Source organism: Apaloderma vittatum, unplaced genomic scaffold (assembly GCF_000703405.1).
Source record: "Apaloderma vittatum isolate BGI_N311 unplaced genomic scaffold, ASM70340v1 scaffold5209, whole genome shotgun sequence".
Classification (NCBI taxonomy): Eukaryota; Metazoa; Chordata; class Aves; order Trogoniformes; family Trogonidae; genus Apaloderma; species Apaloderma vittatum.
Window position 1 is genome coordinate 27,185 of NW_009735671.1, and position 15,661 is coordinate 42,845.

A 15,661-nucleotide genomic window follows, 5' to 3' on the forward strand; every position below is an offset into this window, starting at 1 on the left:
GGGCGGATGAGCGTGGAGCCCCCGCCCCAGCGTGGATGACGGCGTGATTCCTGCCTTCTGAAAGCACAGGCTGCCCTATGATTAATGGTGTAAATAGCTACGCTAGACCCTCTCCTTCCTCTGCCCTCCACCTTCGGGGCAGTGGAGGCAAGACCAGGACCCCAAAAAAGCGAGAATCCGGAGCACCTTTGGCTAAAGCACAGGTTGTAACAGGTGATGGACAGGGCTTTGGGAGCCTTCGTGGAGCCCGGCCGCAGTCCTCTTTCAGCACAGTCCTTGCTCTTCCCTTGTCCTCCCCCGGGATGACGCATTTAAAGAGAAGTGGAAGCGCTTTGCTGATCGGAGACAGCCACACACATGCATTTCATTCGTCCTAAAAGAAGGGTGATGGCCTTGTGAAACCTCCGTCCTCAGCGATGGAAGCAGCTCTGAAAGTTTCTGTCCACAACACGTGTTACAGCCTCCAAACATTTTGTCTGCAACTACAGATTATTTTTTTTCCAGCCCCTTCTGTTTTCTCAGGCATCCGTGGGAAAGGTTATTGCTTTCTGGGTATGTGAATTGCCGCACTGATTTCTAACTCATTGTCCTCATGGCTACAGCCTCCTCACTTCCATACTGTATGTTTCAATAAAGAGCATTTGTCATTTTTCAAATCTGCTGCTATTTGGCATTTCTTCTTCGCTCCTTGGGGTATCGGTGCCCCAGCTGCCATGAGGACTCTCTGTAGGCACTTCAGAAAGGATTGTTACTTTGAGGAAAGAAAACTTGGTTTTAGGACTTGGGCTCTGGGCCAGGATGGGGAGGGTGGGGTGGATGGAGAACTGAAGGATGGATAGGAAAACCTGGATGAATCCTGCTGTGGTGGTTAACCTTGAAGCTGCCCTTCCTGCCCATCACCAGAGGAGTGAGAAAGCACAGAGAGGTGGTAAGAGGAAGGAGATTCTCAAAGGTTTAGCTGGGATCCATGAGATGGCACATGCTCGGGGAGGCTCAACCCAGCCGTTAGTTAACACAGCTCCAGCAGTAACCCCATGTCGAGGACAGTGTCAAAGAGGGAGGAGAATGGAGCAGCCCAACATCACCCAAACCAGAAGAAGCAACTGGAGGGAGGGGGCAGCACTACCAAGGATGGGGGGACACAGGACAAAGCGCCCAACATCTGCACATTCGGTGCTTGTGCATGTGGTTTCCTAAGCACGTGCAAGGATCTCTCTAAATATTCAAGCTGCTCCTCTGGAAAGGGTAATTTTGGGGCTTCAGCTTTGTTTTGAATGAGCCTGGAGGATTTCCAAGGTGCTCGCAGCACCTGGCCTCCCAAATCCCATCCCGCACCCCAGGGGAGTTTCAAGGACAGGAGGTCCAGTCAGCTCCTGTGCTGTCCCCAGGCTCCCATCTGCTCCAGGCTGTGGGGCCAAAGCAAACCCTGGAGTAGCCCAGAGTGAGGTGGGAACCCAGCCCCAAACGTAGGAGCAAGAACCAAGGGTGAGGAATGGGGCCAGGGTGGAAGGGGAGAAGATCTGGAAGGGCCCCACAGCCCACTGGGGGTGATGGTCCCAGAAGGTGATGGGTTGGTGTCCACCCTCATCCCCTGCAAACTCCAGCTGGGGAGTGCGTCCAGGCAGGACCGCAGACAGTTAGTGTAGCTGGCTGGGGGATCATCTCCCATGTCCACAAGGCAATGTTGGAGCGCTCACCACAGGGAAATAGCTCCAAGCTCCTGAGCCAACGGGACTCCACGCACCCATCACCTTGCAAAAAGGCGTGAAAGCACCGGACAACCCAGCGCGGTGTCTCCAGCAGGTGGGGACCCAGAGCAAGAGAAAGGGCACAGAGCCGCCCTGCAAGGGCTGGAAGCCCTGACGGTCCTACCATGGGTCTGGAGTGGGGCTCACACTCATCAGTCTTCCCCTTTGGCCTGTGGGAAGGGGCAACAAACGATGGCTTTGGGTAGCTGTGGCAGCCCACTTGCAACAGTGGAGGTTCTGTGAAGGGTGAATGGGTTGGGAGTCATTCATTCAATAATTTACACCAGTTCTGGAGCATCTGACCATGCTTCTTCATTGTTTTAAGGAAGTAAAGTGAAGCTTGCAAAGCAGAGCCATTTGACCAGGCTGGGCATCCCAGCTGGGATATTGTTGCTAAACTACATTTCATGGTCAATGATTTTTAAAAAAATAACGTCAAACATCAGTTTATTTTGTTATGCTCTTTCAACAGAAATGTGCACAACATGTTGCCGTGCCCTCAGTTGTACCAACACGTGGGCCACCACCACCGAACCCTCCATGAAATCAATTTGTGAGTCGCGCTGCCAAATGCTGCCCCATCCCCGCGGTACCTGGACGTCTCCGCAGCCTCCGTCAGCCTGTGGTGGGTCTTTCTGCCACAGCTCGAGGATGTTGTTGAGGCCAAAAAAGGCATGGAGCAGCTTTTCTTCTTCCGCAAGAAGTGTTTGAAGAGCCCATCCTGGCACCTCTTCTCTGAGAAAGTGGACAGGGGATGCAAAAAGTCATCCTCTAGTTACCTCCTCCTGATTTGCAGAGACCTGGAAAACTCACACATTCAGGTCAAACTTGACAAGTGGCAACTTAAACATTAGGTGACTTTTTTTTTTTGTAAGCCAACATTTAATTTCAACATTTCCTATAGGAATGTTGAAACATCTCCCCTTAACACTTCCCAAATGAGACTTTGCAGCTTTTTGACTCTAAAGCAGGATTTTCACCAAAAACAAAGAATTTTTTTTGTTCTAATTTGCAAATGGCTTACACAGCCTGCAAATGAAATCAGACACGAAATGGCTGCAGGGAAGGCAAGAGAGGACGCAGCGGAACAATAATCCCAGCTACCATCTGTGAGTTTGTTATTTAAACCGGGCGGCATCATCCCGTGATGTGGCAGCGGGGACCTTCGGGCTGATGTGCAACACAGCACTGAGAAGTAAAGAAACGTGAGACCCCATCAAATTGGTGTCCAGTGACGGGAAACAATTCCCAGGACACGTGAATAACCCTTGTTTATCTTACCGACTCCGAGAACAGCATCGCGTGGATCCAGGTTTTAATAGGGAGAAATGAAACTTCACCCAAATGTTACAGCTCTTTGCAAGGAATCTCAAACGGGGAGCAGCGCTCTGTGCAGGACGGAGCTGAGGGACTTGCCATGGGCAGGCACATGGAGCTGACCTGAAATAACATGATTTTTCCAGCAACGCCACTTCCAGGGCTTGGTTTTCTTTACTGGGACAAAGGACCAACCCTGGAGCCACGAGAAAGGATGACAAGCTACAGTGCTGCTGCTACAACCTCCGGTGTTGAAAGACCTCGCTCTCCACGTGGAGATCACAGCCCCAGCAGCCCTACTCAGGGGTGAAAGAGAGGATCGGAAAGCTTCACCGTGCAGTTTGGGATATTTAGGTTTCTTCAGCTACCACCACCCAAGCACCAGCGTTGCGTGCAGAATGGGGTAAAGGAGGCATCAGCTAACACCCACCTAAGGTCAGAGGCTCTTCCAAGACGTGACGGGAAACAAGACCTCCCCGCTCTTTATAAACCACCTGGCAACAACAGCAATAATGAAGTTATTCCAAAACCCTGGGCTGCATCGGTGTCTCTGCGCTAGCCCAGAAAACAATTATCTGGAGAAAGCAGGTCACACCTACACTTCAAAGTCATCCAGTAGTTATAGCTGACTGGCCTCCAGATACCGCTGGGAACGGGCTCAAAGGAGTGCAACACCCGTCACGAGGCAACACCTATGGGAAAGCTTCTGAGGAGCTCATCCTAATTCATCCCTTCGGGAAATGAGATTCACGGACACTCGCCTCCCGCTCAGGAGGTCTCTCAGAGGCACCCGTCCACACGGGGATGATGGGAGATGTGTGGTCCCCCGTGGAAGAAACTCAGGCTGACCAGCAGGACTTCATTAACCTGGGATGAAATAGTAAATTACCGTCAAATGAGTAGGGTTTGAATTTAGGTTAGCAGCCCGAATTTAACCCAAAGGCTTTAATTTAAGCAATTAACCTAAATTACAGCCTTGACTTTACTGATAATTAAACTGAGATTAGGTAGCACAGGTGAACCAACCCAACACGCTCTTATTTTACAAATATGTGTATTTTTGCAAACGAAACACGCAGAGGCCCTTCTAAAAATTTCAGCCTTGCCTGAGAAAGGGCATCCATCATCAGACAAAGGCTTCCGAGGTGGATGCTGGAGAGGAGCAGTGGTACAGAGAGATGGAGAGGAGGTGATGAAAAGCTCTTGGAGGTATCCCCTCTCTGCTGGCTGGATACACAGGAGATGGTTCAAATTTCTCACGAAAGGGGCTAGAGTTGCCTCTATTGCCCCGACAGAGTCAGAACTCACTTTCCTAACCTCGATATTACATTTTTAGGTATTACCTCGATATCAGCACGATGCCAGAACCAAAGTCACCCAAGACTTTACCCCCAGGTTTACAGCATGGTGTCAAAGGATCTCCTGCCTCTTGGTCTCAGACTTGCACCCACTGCTGCCTGCTCCTCTGCTCAGCCTGGTGGGAAGAAACAAGGAGGGGAAGGGAAGAAAAAGACTTTAGAGCGCGCTCAACCGTGCAGACGGCCTCTGCCACATCAGGGGGAATCTCACCAGGCAGGACCTGCCCAAGCACAGCTCCCTTTGTTTGATTAGGAGGAAAAAAACCAAAACTACAGAGCAGCTTGAGTGAGCATGAGCATTATCCTCTGGTGGAGGAGAAAAAGACCATATCGGAGTGAGCTATCTGCATCGGAGCAGCAGATTTATTACGTGCCTGGAGCTGCAGGGTGCACGGGAGACACTCCCCCAGGAGCTACCTGGAAACTCTGTGTTTCATCAACAGAGCAGGGTGGGGGCCCCCCCTTGCCATCACCCCATACCCCAAACCTGTAGCTACAGCTCCTTGCGCTCACAGTTCTGCCTTTTGTAATTACCTCTCGAATTCCTTCCAGATGAGTGACAACCGCATCACCTCCACCCTAGTGCAAATGTGAAATGGAAAGAAATTAATTTCTTTTCACTTGGTTGGAGGAGCTGTATTATTACTATTATTAACAAAGGACTCCAACGCAGTTGGCATATTCTTTAGCCAAAAAAGGCAAGTTTCATATGTAAAAGGAGCCTGAGGGGAAAAAGGAAAGTACTGACGCATCACGCTGTTAGTAACCAAGGGTGGGTTTCAACCTGGCTACCTCTGCACACCCTGAGTCAGCCATCTGGGCTACCCAGAGCGTTGGTGAAGGTGGAAAGCCATCTCCAGGGGCCTCTCCATCCATCTACCTCGGGGTGGGAGAATCTGCTGTTTGGTGGTGATCTCTACCAGCTACAACAATCAATCATAGATCAATCACAGAATGGCCAAAAAGTTTTCAGATAGTTGCAGTTACGTGAGAGGGGTAGGAAACGAGAGGGCAATTTCCAAAGCAGCCATCAGCACTTAAGAAGGTCTGCAACTTGCAACCACCTTTGAGTATCTTGCTATCTGGGACTCGCACCTGTATGAAACAAGCACACCACAGTGGTGGGGAAATCAATCCCATACCTTCCAGTCATGGCGTCTGTCCATCGGTGGGCAAAACCCCAAGAGCGATCGATATTCCACAGCTTTTCAGACAGAGACCTATTGGTTGCAACCCATTTACTTCCAGTTCCCAGGGGCGCAAAAACATGTAGACAGTCTGACCCAAGAAGACAGCCCTGCTGGGCAAAAATTGCAGGATTAAGCCCTTCCTTACAATAAAAGCTGTCTTGCAATAGAAACCAAAATTAAAAATTGCTGGTTTTTTCTGCACATCACCCCCCCACCCCACTCTTCATTTAAAAACTCAGTTGTGCAACCTATCTGAAAAGAAGCTTGGACTCACAGACAACACCAGAGGAAACTGTTTGGGGGGGATGCACTTGCAAGTTTGCCCTCTTGTATAAATAAATTACATATGAATCACCTTTTCCTGCAGAACCCAAAACACAACGAGGGCCAAGAATACTTGCTCTCCCTTAAAATGAATACTTTTGTCACGTTTTTCTATTCGACTTGGCTACTCAAGCTGCCCACCACACTGAATGCGAAGCAAAGGGCTGCACTGGTACCCATGGCTGAGGAAGGAAAGCTCCAGGATATCTTGCTGTGGACCTGGGCAGTCAAACCCCTGCAGAGCACTCTCCCAGGGGATTCAGGCAGGATCACGCTTTCGAGATGTGCGGTGCTGAAAGAGCCGATTAAATCATGGGGAAACTACGTCGTGTTTATAAACTGTGAGTTGGGAACAGCCCCGGAGCACTCCATTTCCATAGAGCCACTGGATTCAAAGCAGTTCCCATTCCCACAATCTTTCCTCCTCTATTTTTTTGTCGTTTTTTGGTTTGTTTCTGTCCTGCTAAAACACTGAAGTCCAAATCTTCCAAGATGACATAGGAGCACAGCTCTCTCTGATCGAGCTGTCAAAATCCACACAGGGACAAAAGACCTCGTCAAAACATCTAATTTTCATCCCTGTATTTTTTAATAATGATAGAAGAAGTCTGCAGAAGCAGGACTTTCAGAAGAGACCAGTTCAGGGAGCTGAGACTTTATAGGCACGGAAGCAAAATTACTTCTGCAGGCATCTTGCAGTGCATAGAGGGGACCACGTCACAAACCCCAGGATGGAACAATTTACGGCAGGGCTTTGCTGTCAAACACTGCTCTGCCCGACACAGATCCCCTCCCTAACACACAAGGGACTGTAACTTCTCAAAGCCCAGCCTGCGAACAGAAAAGGGCGAAAGCAATCCCGAGGGATGAAGTTTTCGAATGAGAGAGGTGTTGAGTGACAGGCGTCTCGAACAGTGTTTTCCTCGCTGTGCCCAATGTGACTCATCGCCACTTTCCAACGCTTTGATATGGCCAAGAGTCTGGCTGTCTACAAAGACGGCAGAAGGCGACAGTTATTCCCAAACAATACCACTGTTGCTCAGAACCTGGCTATATTATTTCAGCAGGGCGTGTGTGCGGAGTGAGTTCACTCTCCAGAATGCTGTTGGACATGCCAAGCCTAATTAATCAGAAAGATGATCCACCTCATCAAACCCATCCCAGTCTCATACATGCATAAAAGGGCTCTCCTGAGCCTGTGGAGAGCACAGGTTCATCTTTCTCCTTTCCCTCCTACTCCTTGCTCCAGGCCAGCACCTTTGCTCCTTCGCTCTTGCATCCAGCTCAATCCAAAAAAAAAAAGCCGGCAATGTCTCGTCAGTCCACCGTCAGGATTCAGAGGGGAAGAAGTGGCTTCAGTGCTGCTTCGGCTGTCGTCCCAAACACCTGCCGCACCAGCTTCAGCTCGTGCTCCGTCACCCGGGTCGGAAACTGCAATGCTGGCAGCGGGTTTGCTAGGGTTGGTGGTGGCTTTGGAAGCAAAAGCCTCTACAATGTTGGTGGATGCAAGAGGATCTCTGTGGCTGGAAGGGGTGGTAGCTTCTATGGATCGGCAGGTTTTGGTGGTGGCGCTGGTAGCGTGTACGGTGGTGGCTTTGGCATGCCAGCTAACCTTGGCTACGGATATGGTGCATTTGGTGGTGGCCCTGGATTCCCAGCTGGGGGCATCCACGAAGTCTCTGTCAACCAGAACCTTCTGAAACCTCTCAACTTGGAGATTGACCCCAGCATCCAAAGAATCCGAAAAGAGGAGAAGGAACAAATCAAAACCCTCAACAACAAATTCGCCTCTTTCATTGACAAGGTGAGACACAAGCTTCCCTAAATATCTTGACCTGATTTTTGTGACAGGGACTCTTTTCTTAGATGCTTTATGAGCACATAAGCTGATCAAGAAGGAATAGAATAGAGGAATGAGACTGGGACCTGCCCAGTCCCCAAAAAACTCTAGGGAATGGTACCTGCTACACAGTGGTTACTGTGAGTTTATCTTCTGGTGTTTGAGGTCCTCCTCATTTGCTGCTTGACTTCTCACAGGCAGTGGAGAAAAAGCTCTAGAAGACAATTCCATCCTTCTGGAGATGTTGGGCTCTCTCCATTCAGCATTATAGGAGCCTTGATAACAGTTTTGTGGATGATTGAAGTGAGATGCAAGCCACCCACCTAAAATGAGCAAGAAAGGAATCACATGAACTGGCACTAGGCAGAAATAAGCTTCTCATTACTTGAATTTCCCCAAAGGCATCTAAAGCTCTCACTGCAACAGTGCCAGCTTGTTTGGACTGTTAGCTCAAAATAGCAAAACCTGATCCGACACTGTCTTGCCCACTTGACTTCCTTGTTAACTGTATTCGATGCACAAGAGCACCTGCTTGATTTCTGCTCCAGTTGAGCAGCTCCTCTGCAGTTTCAAGGAAAATGCTACGTTATTTTGGAGCTTTTGTGGGGTGGGGGAAGCTGTACCAAAGGGAAGGAGAGGTGGCACTCTACTATCGTTTTCTTAATAGGAGTGCAAACCCTGTTTTGCTCCTTATCTGATTTTGCGTGGACTCTTCACACAAAACGCAGGCACCTTGCCCTCGATTTGGCAAAGCAAAGAGGGGAAACATAGTGCAAAAAAAAATCAGTTGTCGTTCCTGAATTTGTTTGCAATGCTGAGGAGGGTCCCTGCACTCAAACAGCAAATCCCTCTCTCTACCAGATGAGAATTTGGCCACGAAATCCAGCTGGAAAGAGTTCTTGCCCACCTCAGCTAGCACTGAGGTCCCACATTTGCAAGGAAAAGCTCTCCCTAAACTTTGCCCTTTGAAAACATCTTCAGGATCTCTCTGCTTGCAGGTCCGATTCCTCGAGCAACAAAACAAAGTGCTGGAAACCAAGTGGAGCCTGCTTCAGGAGCAGGGGATGAAAACAGTTAGGAACAACCTGGAGCCGCTTTTTGAGACTTACATCAACAACCTCAGGGTGCAGCTGAACAGTTTGCTGAGCGACAAGGGAAGGCTGGAGGGAGAGCTCGTCAACACGCAGTACCTGGTGGAGGATTTCAAGAAGAAGTAAGTCTGTTGAGCTAGGGATCTACTTACCTCCGGAGGCTCAGCCGTTCAACAACCTCCAGCTAACTGGGGGATCCGGGAGAGCTCAGGACAGGAGAATTCCCCACAGTGAAGACTGTGACATTTTCTCAAGACAAACGGTAACAGAGTAACAGATCCAAAATGTACAAGCTTTTAGGGAATAATTTAGAATAGGATCAAAGACTTATTAACTAAATTACCTGCTGAGAGAAAAAAATAATAATAAAAAATTACACGGTAGGTCTGAGAGCTTCAGGACAGCGTGCTTAATTTGCTTAAGACAGGCAGAAGGAGTATGACTAACGGCCAGAAATAGGAAAAAAAGAAGAGATTCTTTCAATTTTTTTTTTCTGTACTTGTTTTAACTAGTTTAGCCTAGGAACATGCTCCTGGTCTCTTATTTAGATGCTCTGTAGGAGAAAAGAGCACTGTATGCAAAAACACTCTTAAGGAAGTTCATTCCAGCAAACCAAAATCACCTCCGTCTGTTACTTGCCTAAACAAATGCTCCTCCTGCTTCCCTCCATCAGGTACGAAGATGAAATCAACAGGCGTACGATTGCAGAGAACGAATTTGTGACGCTCAAGAAGGTGAGAGCAAACTACAGTGCACCATCCGAGGACTGAATGTAGAGCTCTAACCACCCATTCTGTCCACTCATATTCCAAAGCTTTTTTTTTTACCATTTCTTCCCTGGACTGATATCACAGAGATATGTGCCTTCCTGACTCACTCACAGGAATTTAAAACGCGTTACCCAAATCTCTCGTCCTCCAGGATGTAGATGCTTCCTATATGAACAAGGTGGAACTACAAGCCAGGGTAGACGCGCTGACTGAAGAAATTAATTTCCTAAGAGCTCTCTACGAAGCAGTGAGTACAACCACCTCCCGAGACACCTCAGCCCTCAGTTAGGAGCCTCCCTCCCTCCCTTCCTCTGCAAGCCAGTAATTTCTTCCCCCCAGGAGATGCTAAATCCTTTACCTCTTTAGAGTTACACCAACCGTCTTAGCTGTTTAGATAACAATCTGCAGCCTCTCCCAGGTCTGCAGGCTCATCTGAAAAGGATGAAAAGGCACCTCTGGAGGGAATTAGCTCACCCAATCCCCCCCTGTGCACATTGCAGGAGCTGTCTCAGATGCAGACCCAGATCTCTGACACCTCTGTCGTTCTCACCATGGACAACAACCGAAACCTGGACCTGGACAGCATCATCTCGGAGGTCAAAGCGCAGTACGAGGACATCGCCAACAGAAGCCGGGCTGAAGCAGAGTCCTGGTACCAAACCAAGGTGAAGAAACTGGGTCTTTCCGTGCTGTTATCTTCATATCTTGTCTTGAACAGATAGAGACTGACTCTTCCAAGAAAAATATCTTCTCAGATGTTGCATCGTACACAGGAGTGCTCCAGCTGCTAGTCTGGGCTCGAGAAGGGACCCAGGCTTTCAGGCATCTGGGTTACTCCGAAAGCGATGGATTTTTACCTTGACTGGTCATTCCTCTCTCTGTGACAGTACGAAGGGCTGCAGGCTACGGCAGGCAGGCACGGCGACGACCTCCGTAACACCAAGCAGGAGATCTCCGAGCTCAACCGCCACGTCCAGCGACTGCGGTCTGAGATTGACAGCGTGAAGAAACAGGTAAAAAAATTAATAAATCAGAAAAATCCATGCTTTTAAGGAATTTTCACCCCTAACTTGCAAGGGAGAGGTGGGAAAGCATCAGAGATAACCTAAGCAAGTTCAGCTCAATTTGAGCTTTTTTTTCTCTCAAAAGGAGAACTGTCAGTAAAAATGGTAATGGAATAAGACCCAGTGATTTCAGGGTAGATAAAGAACAAGCCTAGGTCTTGTACGGGGAATTTCACTTGGGATTTCTCTTCTGTAGTGTGCAAACCTGAAAGCGGCCATTGCTGATGCTGAGGAACGTGGGGAGATGGCCCTCAAGGATGCCAAGGCCAAGCTGGCCGAGCTGGAAGATGCTTTGCAACAAGCCAAGGCTGACCTGGCCCGGCAGCTCCGTGAGTACCAGGAGCTGATGAACGTCAAGCTGGCCCTGGACATCGAGATTGCAACCTACAGGAAGCTGCTGGAGGGCGAGGAGTGCAGGTGGGTGGGAAACACAACCCATCTGGTCCCAGTGAGTGCTGGGGATGCTCAGCAGTTCTGAAATGCTAAACAGGGAATTAGGGGGTGGGGAGGGGATGAGATTGCCTCTACATTGTGGGAGGCCTCCCCAAGTTATGCCAAGTTTTTATTTCTCTCCCAAAAAGTCTCTAGGAAATTTACTCATTTTTCCCCTCCCACCATCAACAGACTTATTATTCTCTTACTTTGTTGTGTTCTGTCCCCTGACAGGCTGGCTGGAGATGGCGTCCCAGTGAATATCTGTAAGTCTCTAAAATATATTCAATCACCTTGTTTAAGCATTAGTGCGTCTCAGCACCGTAGAATTGTTTAGGTTGGAAAATACCCTTAAGATCCTTGAGTCCAACCATTAACCCAACAATGCCACGTCCACCGTGAAACCATGTCCACCGAGAAGCCAACACCCAGACAAATTGAAAGTTTTTCCTTCTCCTTCTTGCAGCCGTGACCAGAACGACCGTGGGAACGGGATATGGAGGAGGAAGCAGCCTCAGCATGGGAGGGGGAATCTGCAACGTGGGCAACAGCTTCGGCTGCGGGAGCGGTCCCGGGGTGAGCAGCACCACCCTGGGAGGTGGCAGCAGCTCCAGCGTGAAGTTCGTCTCAACCTCCTCCACCAGAAGAAGTTACAGAAGCTAAAGGTTTCCTTGCAGACGCTTTCACTCGCCAGGAAACACCTTAACATTGGTCCTTTACTAAAGCATGGTTGGGGTCAACAGAACGAGGGCCACCTAAACCCTATGTCTTGTCGCACAGGAGCCTCACTTTAGGAACTCTCTCGTCTCGCATGCATCCTGTAGGGCTCTGCTATCGAGCACGAGCCTGACTGTTTTAAATTTGCAGCTTGCTTGTTACAACTCAGCATTTTTTTGGCCGGATTTTGTATATAAAGACATGTCCCATGACTGTTTGTCTCTCTCCACTTTCTGGTGTTTGTCTAATAAAAATGCATATGTAATTTATTCTATTTTGTGGCCCTTTTAATTAAAAGATACAGAACGGCAAATGCTAATAACAAGCACTTTCCCTAAGGCCTTGCCCAGTTCAAGGCTCAGATTACTTTTTTTTTTCTCTTGATTCACATTTCCCAAGTTTCTCCATTAGCGGACAGAACACAGTGGCATGACGCAGGGAAGTTCGCCGCCAGTTTCAATGCTCTCCCCATCGTGCGAGTCAAACCCCTGGAAGCTAAACGCGGGGCACGCCAAGGCAAGAGCCGGGCACAGGGGAAAAGGTTTAAGATTCATTTATTACGCAGCTTCCAGCCAACAGCCCTGCTCCTGGGGGGTACAGAGGGCAGCGCCAAGCGTCTGATGTACCTGCAAAAAATTTCTAACAATAGGGAACTAATTACAAGGGGCGTTGGAGCAACCACCTGACTTGTTCAAGTGTATCAGTCCATCTCGAAAGCCCTTTGACCACGAGCTGTCTCATCGAAGTGTAGGTGCCAGCAAAGGGTTGAAAGCACTCCCTTCCTGCTCAGAGCACTGGTCGCGCTGGTTTAGGGCTTCATCTTGGTTCTCAAAGCTTGGTTCCCTCCAAGCGTAAGCAGGTGGAGGATCTAGTCCATACGCATCCACACGCTACATTGAATTGGACATCGCTCATCCAACAGCTGCAAAAAATAGACGAGCATTCACACACTGCTCTGAGAGATGAATTGCAGATGGTTGATATGTACGCAGGTGTCGCTCGGCCCGTAGCGGCGCAAAATATCAAAACCTGGAATGCCTGCTGGGAAGTGGAAGTCTCCAAGATCCAATGTTTCTTCACATCCCTAGAATACACTGGAGACAAGATCTCATTTTGAGGAGGTGGAGGGAAACCAGAGGAGGTGTAGCAATTTTAGATGTGGTTCTGACTAATCGAAAGAAAATAATTGAGAGGTAAAAGCAGAGCATCACACTGCTGAAAGCTACGGAGCGACAGATCTCATTGCTGGAAGATCAGCTGAACAAATAGACGTGATCAGAAAAAAAATCCCAACCCTCTCCCATGTATTTCAATAAGTTGAAGTAATGGGTAGAGAGGCACTCTAAAAATAGGAAAATACTTCAAGATGTGGGCAAACAGGGGGGAGTTGGCAGTGCCTGAAGGATAGGCACTGTGTTTGGGTTTTCTTTCAAGTCCAGCCATTACTCTGCACATTCGCCTCCTTCCCAAAAACTGGCAGGCTTGGTTATGGGGCTGCTGCTGCTCTCCACTCCTGCTCCACCACTGAGAGCTGCTGAACACCCAAGGAGCAATGGCCTTGCCCCAAAGAGCAGCTCGGGCAAGGTTAAGCAATGGTTTTCCTCACCGCTGCCCAAACACACTCTCTAACCAAAGAGGATACAACTCACAGCCAACAGGCACGTCGGACTGATGCCATCCATTGCATCAACGGCCGGGTCATAGATTACAGAGATTACAAAGCCCTTTGTCTAGCATGGGAAAGGCTGGGGCCAGAACTTTTCTTCTCCCAGGGCTTCGCTTTTTTAAGCAAGGTACAAAAAAACCCACCCTGGCACAGGCTCTCGTCTCCGGATATGTGACCAACGTGCAACTGTCCTCAACCCAGAACAGGGACCACATGTGTAACACTCTGCATCCAGTCCTGCTGGAGAAGTTCAACAGACGTAGCGATGACCTGGGGCTTATATTTCAGTGGGAAAGGACAGCCCTCGTTAACTCTAGCACAGCTCAGATTAAAACCTTAGTCATAACGGCACTTGCACTCAGGAGCTTGAATTTGCAACACGTGGGGGGACCTGACTGCTAATTGCTACCTGTAACATTTTTACAGAGTTGTTTAGGACATGCAGTCGGTAGCTTAGTCACAGAAGCTCTGCTCTCTTACAAACTGCTGCTTGTTGTAACGCACAGTAGCTGAAACACTCCCAGAACAGTTATTTTAGCTTCCTTTCAGGGTGTGTAACGAAAGCATCAGAAGAACAGAGAGGAAAAAAAAGAAAAAAAGCATGGCCAAAAGGCAAAAAGAGATGACAGGCATCTGCAAATTACCTTCCTGGGACCTTCTGGTCAAACTCACTTGACTGCCCAGCCTCCACGTGTGAAACGGCAAGCACAAAAGCGCACTTGAAAGATGCATCTATGAACGTCTGCTCCATACAACGTCTGGGGAAAGCCGCAACTCCTCAGCAGCGCTCTGCACCTGGGCTGCTCCCTCCTCTGATGATGGCTCAAGGTGTCCACCCTGAGCAGGGACTTCCACAGGAAAGCCATATCTCGGCAAGCCCAAAGGGCTGCAGGGTCTGAGAGAAGCGTTTCCACCTCTGGACATCTGGACAAGACAGTAGGAGCAACTTTAAAGTGTCTTCACCACCTGCTCTAGGATAAGAGCCCCCGTGTGCTGTGCTACCCCGGCAGGCAAGTTGAGGCACTGAGTGTCTTCCACCGGAGAAGCGTGCTATTTGAGTTTTCCTGGGTGTTACGTGGAATAAGAGTCAAGGCAGTTGTCTGTGGACAATGTCGTAAGCATAGATCCCAAGCTCTGAATTTTCTGGTGAGTAAGAGATATCAGAGGGGGAAAGACAACAGGCGTGGGGAGGGAAGCCTGGGAACAGGCTTCACACCATGTAGAGGCAAGGTCACCCCATGAGTCAGGAAACAGCTCAAAAAATCTGCAAAGGTGAAGCCCTGAGAAATTGCTAACTCAGAGTTTGTGCCGTCACAGACAACGGTAACTCCCTCCTTGGTCATATTCTGCGATTTCATCATTCGTTGTCAGTCTGAATCAGGATGAAGAGTAGACGATTTTCGCAGAAAGAAAAGATCTGGAAACACCATTCATAAAATAAACTTCCCACTGCCCAGCTGGTTTCTGATCCGAGACTTCCACCAATGTCCCATCACCACCCCAGCTTTTCCTCCATCACCTCTTTCTCCCAATGTGTATCGGCTCCAGTTTAAATGACTCTTGTCTTGAGAACAAGAGTCCAGTATTCCTGGCGAGTTGGGGCCTGAAGTGCTGACACCCCACAGAACCACAGCAGTAGGAAAACAAGGACCCGCAACAACAGATTTCTCAAGCCTCAGACCACCGCACCGTGAAATAACGTGACTTTACGCAACAGATTGATTCATCCACGAAACAGAGATGAGCGAGCGCTTGCCCAACACGAGGAACCATCTACTGCAGGGGTGAAAGGAGGGAGTGGGAGAGGGATGGCTGTGAACAGGAGTTGAGCAGGCAGCATTTAGTGTTTTCTCAGATATTTCGACAGCTGGATCATGACCGTCACTGAAAAATGCAACTCCTGCACTTTGTGAGTCCTTCGTAGGTGCTTGTGCTCGTGGTGAACTCACTGTCTGCTTTGCTGCTGGGTGTGCCGAGCCCAGTTAATCAGTAAGATGAGCACCACGCCAGACCCATCCCCAGTTAGAGAGGGTATAAAAGGGCCAGTCCCAGCCTGGCGAGAGCAACTTCACCTTCCTGCCTCCAGCCACTCCCTCGCTGCTTTATTCTTTTCCCCTGCTCCCACCCCGCTCACACCAGCTGCC

At 49.1% G+C, this 15,661-nt stretch overlaps 1 protein-coding gene across 1 annotated transcript; it reads left to right on the forward strand.

The window, feature by feature from the left end:
• Nucleotides 1-7,246: 7,246 nt before the first annotated feature.
• Nucleotides 7,247-11,797, forward strand: LOC104279385 (keratin, type II cytoskeletal 6A-like). Its single transcript, XM_009876656.1, has 9 exons — nucleotides 7,247-7,741; nucleotides 8,776-8,990; nucleotides 9,542-9,602; nucleotides 9,790-9,885; nucleotides 10,139-10,303; nucleotides 10,526-10,651; nucleotides 10,899-11,119; nucleotides 11,369-11,400; nucleotides 11,601-11,797. Exons 1-9 carry the CDS (start codon nucleotides 7,247-7,249, stop codon nucleotides 11,795-11,797), a joined length of 1,608 nt encoding a protein of 535 aa, XP_009874958.1.
• Nucleotides 11,798-15,661: the final 3,864 nt, after the last annotated feature.

Coding starts and splice junctions, on each gene's coding strand:
- LOC104279385 (XM_009876656.1), top strand. CDS start 7,247: ATGTCTCGTCAGTCCACCGTCAGGATTCAGAGGGGAAGAAGTGGCTTC. Junction 7,742..8,775: donor TCGCCTCTTTCATTGACAAG/GTGAGACACAAG, acceptor CTCTGCTTGCAG/GTCCGATTCCTCGAGCAACA. Junction 8,991..9,541: donor GTGGAGGATTTCAAGAAGAA/GTAAGTCTGTTG, acceptor TCCCTCCATCAG/GTACGAAGATGAAATCAACA.